The 5,110-nt window shown below is 44.8% G+C and overlaps 1 protein-coding gene across 1 annotated transcript in view; it reads right to left on the bottom strand.

Moving 5' to 3' along the window:
- Nucleotides 1-2,321: 2,321 nt before the first annotated feature.
- The window catches only part of LOC123758827 (Friend leukemia integration 1 transcription factor), a 7,870-nt gene continuing 5,081 nt past the window's right edge, over nt 2,322-5,110 (bottom strand). Inside the window, exons 2-3 of the mRNA XM_045743559.2 lie at nt 4,149-4,253; nt 2,322-3,743 (exon numbers count right to left, since the gene is read on the bottom strand). Coding sequence (XP_045599515.2) covers nt 3,088-3,743; nt 4,149-4,253 — 761 coding nt within the window. The 3' untranslated portion in view covers nt 2,322-3,087. The remainder of the gene's footprint in view (nt 3,744-4,148; nt 4,254-5,110) is intronic.

The raw sequence follows: 5,110 nt of genomic DNA, 5'->3' as shown, positions 1-5,110 counted from the left end.
ACCGAGGGGAAAGGGCAGGAACGGGTGGGGTGAGTGTGAAGGATGAGGGGTGGGGGATGGGTGGGGGGGAGGACGTAGAGAGATGGATGGATAGATTCATGCAAAGATTGATGGATAGATAGATAGATAGATGGTTGATAAGACAGAGTCCGATGCAGAGATAAATGGTTGGATAGATCGATAGATGAGTAGATTGAGGGATAGATAAGTACATGGACAGATAAATAGATGAATGCATTGATAGACGGACTGATAGACGGATGGAAAGATGGATGAATATATCTTTAGAAGGACGGATAAATTGATGGGTGGATAGATGGATAGATTAATTGATGGGTGGATAGATGGACGGATAAATTGATGGGTGGAATAGATGGATAGATTAATTGATGGGTGGATAGATGGACGGATAAATTGATGGGTGGATAGATGGACGGATAAATTGATGGGTCGATAAATGGATGGATAGACGGATTGATAGGTGGATAGGTAGATGGATGAATAGATAGATGGATATATAGAAAGACAGATGGATAGATGAATGGATGTATATATGGATGCTCAGATGTATGAATAGAAAGATGGATAGATGAACTGATATATGGATAGATGGACAGACAGATGGATGGGTGTTTCGATGGATAGATTGATGGATAGGTAGATGGATGGATGGATAGATGGACATATAGATGGATAGATAGATAGACGGATGGATAGACATATTGACTTATGGATGGAAAATTATAAGATGAATTTGCTGGATAAATAGATAGACGATAAATGGATATTTGAATGGATAGATAGATGGAAGGATAGACAGATAGATGGATAGATAGATAGACAACGACTGAATGAAGCACTTGCTATTAGGTAGTATTCTGGTAGACTTTTTTTTGTTTTTCCTGAACACTTGTTAAGAATTTTCTTCTCCTAAAACCCCCTAATTTTTGTCATTGCATATTTAGCAAACATATGCATCATTTAGCACTCAATTGGAACGAAGTGAGCGTGAAAATTCCCTGGTTCGTGCGAAAGAGGCAGGTGTGTGTGGACAGAATTCACTTGTCTGCACCTCGCCTCTGTGTGTGTCATTCTGGAAGGTAGAGGTAGATATTATTCTACCTCCAGATGTTATTCTGGAGGTAGAGAATCTACGCGTGTGTTTGCGATACGCATTTTGTAAGCTGGTTATTATATACCCGCGTTAGCAGCGCTTTTTGTGTGTGTTGGAGCGGTTGAATGTGAGATATCGTGTTGGGTTGGATTATTAAAACTCAGTTGATTTGTGGCGCTGTTCTGCATGTTTGGGGTGAGCGACTTGTGATATGTCCGTGGACAATCAATCAGAAATCAGTTATAAGTGAATTTGTGAGTGATCGAGGGGACCCATTTGTATGTATAGGTGGTTCTCATAGTTTGACCACCGTAATGTTTACGTTGGGGGTACACAACATAGACATTGTGGCGCACTAGATGAAATAGCAAGATGTAGGCGATGAGTCACAATAACGTGGCTAAAGTATGTTGACCAGACCACACACTAGAAGGTGAAGGGACGACGACGTTTCGGTCCGTCCTGGACCATTCTCAAGTCGATCAGTCCATTCTCAACCGACTTGAAAATGGTCCAGAACGGACCGAAACGTCGTCGTCCCTTCACCTTCTAGTGTGTGGTTTGGTCAACAGCAAGATATATTAATCAATACTGGCACGTTATTCCTGCCTCGCCTTGGTACTGTTATTCCCAACACCAAACAAGTTATGAGAGACAAATTTGACCAATTCCATTAATTTGATATATATTAATTCAAACAAATTACATTAAAATTTGTTCATTTAAGTTATATGAGAGTTTCGTAACGTAATATTCATTCTCCTTCCTGTCCCTTGTAGGGCTAAACGGGCACTGATCTTCGCAGTCTTATGCCTCTGGAATAAGCCCCAATGCGAGAAAATACTGAAGCCATGCAATTGGATCGAACTACCGTACAGCTTCTATATGTTCTCATAGATCCATCAAGTTGTTATTTCATTGTAAACTTCACGATGACGCCCAAATATTGACTTTCCTCTTTAATATTATTGTTGGTGTCATCAGCATTTGTAATGTTATTGTTTTTATATGTTTTCTAACTTTCGTAACAACAATTATATATTATTTTTTATTCTGAACTTCTTTAAATCTAAATATTTTATGCTGGGAACTTCAAATTACAACATTTCTTTATATATTCCAGAAACTAAGCAAACATTAAATCCTTATAACTCTTCGTTTTGAATAGATTAAGTCATGTAAGGCAGCACATGAAAACAACAAAATATATAATTACAAAAGATTTTATTATACAAAGTCCTAAAAGATAAAAAAATCTTAAATATATAAATAGTATCACAGATGTATTTACAAAATAAAACAAAAGAGTGAGTTTGTACAGGGAGGCCGTGAGGACGCGGTCAGTGGCCTCCGGGACCTAACACAATCAGAGATCACAGAAGCTAACGCGTCAGGACTCACCCTTGACACAGAGGTCCAACGTACCGGGCTCCAAATTCCAACATACACGGTACCTGGTAGTGTCACTCCCCCAGTACCCGGTAGTCGTAGTAGTAGTAGTAGTGGCAAGTCCCCGGTACTGCCAGTGGGCCGTGTCCGGGAAGTGGCGGTGCCAGGGGAGTGGGAGGGGGAGCGTATGGGTGGTCCGTCTCCGCAAGATGCGAGGTACACGCAAGTTGCGAGGTACACGCAAGTTGCGAGGTACACGCAAGATGCGAGGTAGACAAGACGCGTTTTGATTACAACAATACTAAGGCTTAGCTATCTATCACTTGGTCGCTTCGCGGTATCACAGGAGTGGTAAGGCTCGGCACAGGTACTTGGTACTGGTACTTGGTACAGGTACTGGTACTAACACTGGTACAGTTACTGGTGCTCTTCACCGGTAGAACTCCTTCGCAGGGGCCGCGAACACCCCAGTCACCTGAGATCGTTTCCTCCGTCGTGTGACCCCCTCTACACGACATTTTATGCCGGCGAGGGACGCACGTGAGAGCTAGATGGGAAGGAGGGATGAGGGGAGAGGGAGGCCCCTACATCCAGGGACGCGGGGAAGGTGTACCAGGATTCCCTGAGGACCAATAGTGAGTTGGGGAGGACACGGAGGCGGTGCTGAGAGCAGCGCTGAGGAAGGCGAGATCTGGGAGTGGACGGGACTGGGAATCACTCTGCTGTGTCTGCTGCAGTTGCTCCAGTGCACGGAAGTCGAATCTATAGGCGTAGCGCTTGCCGTGTACCTTCGTCATGAGGTTCCTGTCGTAGTAGTATCGTAGCGCGCGGGAGAGCTTGTCGTAGTTCATGTTGGGTTTGGACTTGCGTTCTCCCCAGCGGCGAGCTACTTCATCAGGGTCGAGGATCTTGAACTCTCCTGCTGTACCTTCCCAGGTGATGACGGAGGCGTTGGCTGCATCTGACAGCAACTCCAGCAGGAACTGCCACAGCTGGATCTGGCCTGATCCCTGAGCGGACAGTTTGACACAGAGTGGGCCTAAGATCTCATACGGGTCACCCTCGATCTGGTCGTCTTGAGAGTCACCTTCAGCTTCTAGAACATCCGGAAACTCGTCCTGTGGGAGGCTGCGACCGTTGTTACCAAGAAGGATGTCGAGGTGCTGAGCTAAAACTCGACCCGAGTTGTTGCCAACCTTGCGCTGAATCTGGCTTCTGGTCAGTCTGCAGAGTTCACAGCCTGGGGGAAGAAGAGAGGTTGCATGTCAACTCAAGAACACTCGAATAAGCAATCAAAATAAATCTCTATGCCGAGGATGTATTTATTATAAACATTGAGGTCGCATGATGGTACCGGATGGTGCGTGCCACGGTCCAAGTCTGACAGTATTTATGGTTAAGATACTTGAGTAGCTGATGAGTAGCTCATCATGGTTGAGTTGGAACTGTCTGAGTAGTCCAGCGACACGAATTGGATCCCATTATACGACCTCATTATGTGATCTCATTATGTTCTCAAGACTAGAGTGTGAAATGATTGAATAGCAGCTCATTGCATGCCTCCTTTATGAACGGTGCCATAATAAGGAAATGCATTCTATGGTGTCAATACACTACACTACACTCAGGAGGGGAGGTGACTTACCGGTGGAGGGCAGCAGTGACGGGCTGAGTGTAGGAGGCAAGTCAAACTCTTTTCTTGCCCATGCAATCCATGACCTGATATCCTGGGCAGTCCAGATTCGTGGATCTGTTGAGATGAGAGAGAGAGAGAACTGGTTATTTATTGTCATTCAATACATCACCAAATATATTAACAAACAATAAATATCAAGAAATTCACAATGATAGTCACAAAAGACAGACAGACAGACAGACAGACAGACAGACAGACAGACAGACAGACAGACAGACAGACAGACAGACAGACAGACAGACAGACAGACAGACACACACACACACACACACACACACACACACACACACACACACACACACACACACACGACAAAACTCGAACGCCAGCCACATTAAAGAAAAAAAGTGCGCCCGATACAAATAAATAGTCAACAGGTAGGTACAACAAGGCTAGAAGCTTGGGCGTAAAGTGCTACTTCTCACCCCCACCCCCCCCCCTCCATCCGTATTCACTATTAGGTAAACATTATTAAGTAAGGCGACACGCGTCCCAGAAAGAGTGTTGGTGGGTGACAAGCGCCTGGCTGTCGCCCGCCTCGCCACGCCCCCACAGATCCCAGGGTTCGAGGAATCCCTCAACCCACCCTCCCTTGAGCCAAGACGCTGTGACCGGTCCCGCATAAATGCTGACGCAAGAGATATTTGTGTTTAGAATTATTTTGGGAAAATGAAGGTAGTGGAAGAGGACAGAGAAAAATAAGGGCAAATATTTTTTTTTATACGAGTAGGCAGATACATAAAGCGTGAGAGAGAAGACACAGAAAGATGCATTCATGTTTCCCCCATGCTGGGGTATGGGTATATCATGTTTCCCCCTATGCTGGGGTATGGGTATATCATGTTCCCCCATGCTGGGGTATGGGTATATCATGTTTCCCCCATGCTGGGGTATGGGTATATCATGTTCCC

The sequence above is a fragment of the Procambarus clarkii genome, chromosome 22 (assembly GCF_040958095.1).
Source record: "Procambarus clarkii isolate CNS0578487 chromosome 22, FALCON_Pclarkii_2.0, whole genome shotgun sequence".
Lineage (NCBI taxonomy): Eukaryota > Metazoa > Arthropoda > Malacostraca > Decapoda > Cambaridae > Procambarus > Procambarus clarkii.
This window is presented reverse-complemented; position numbering and strand designations above follow the sequence as displayed.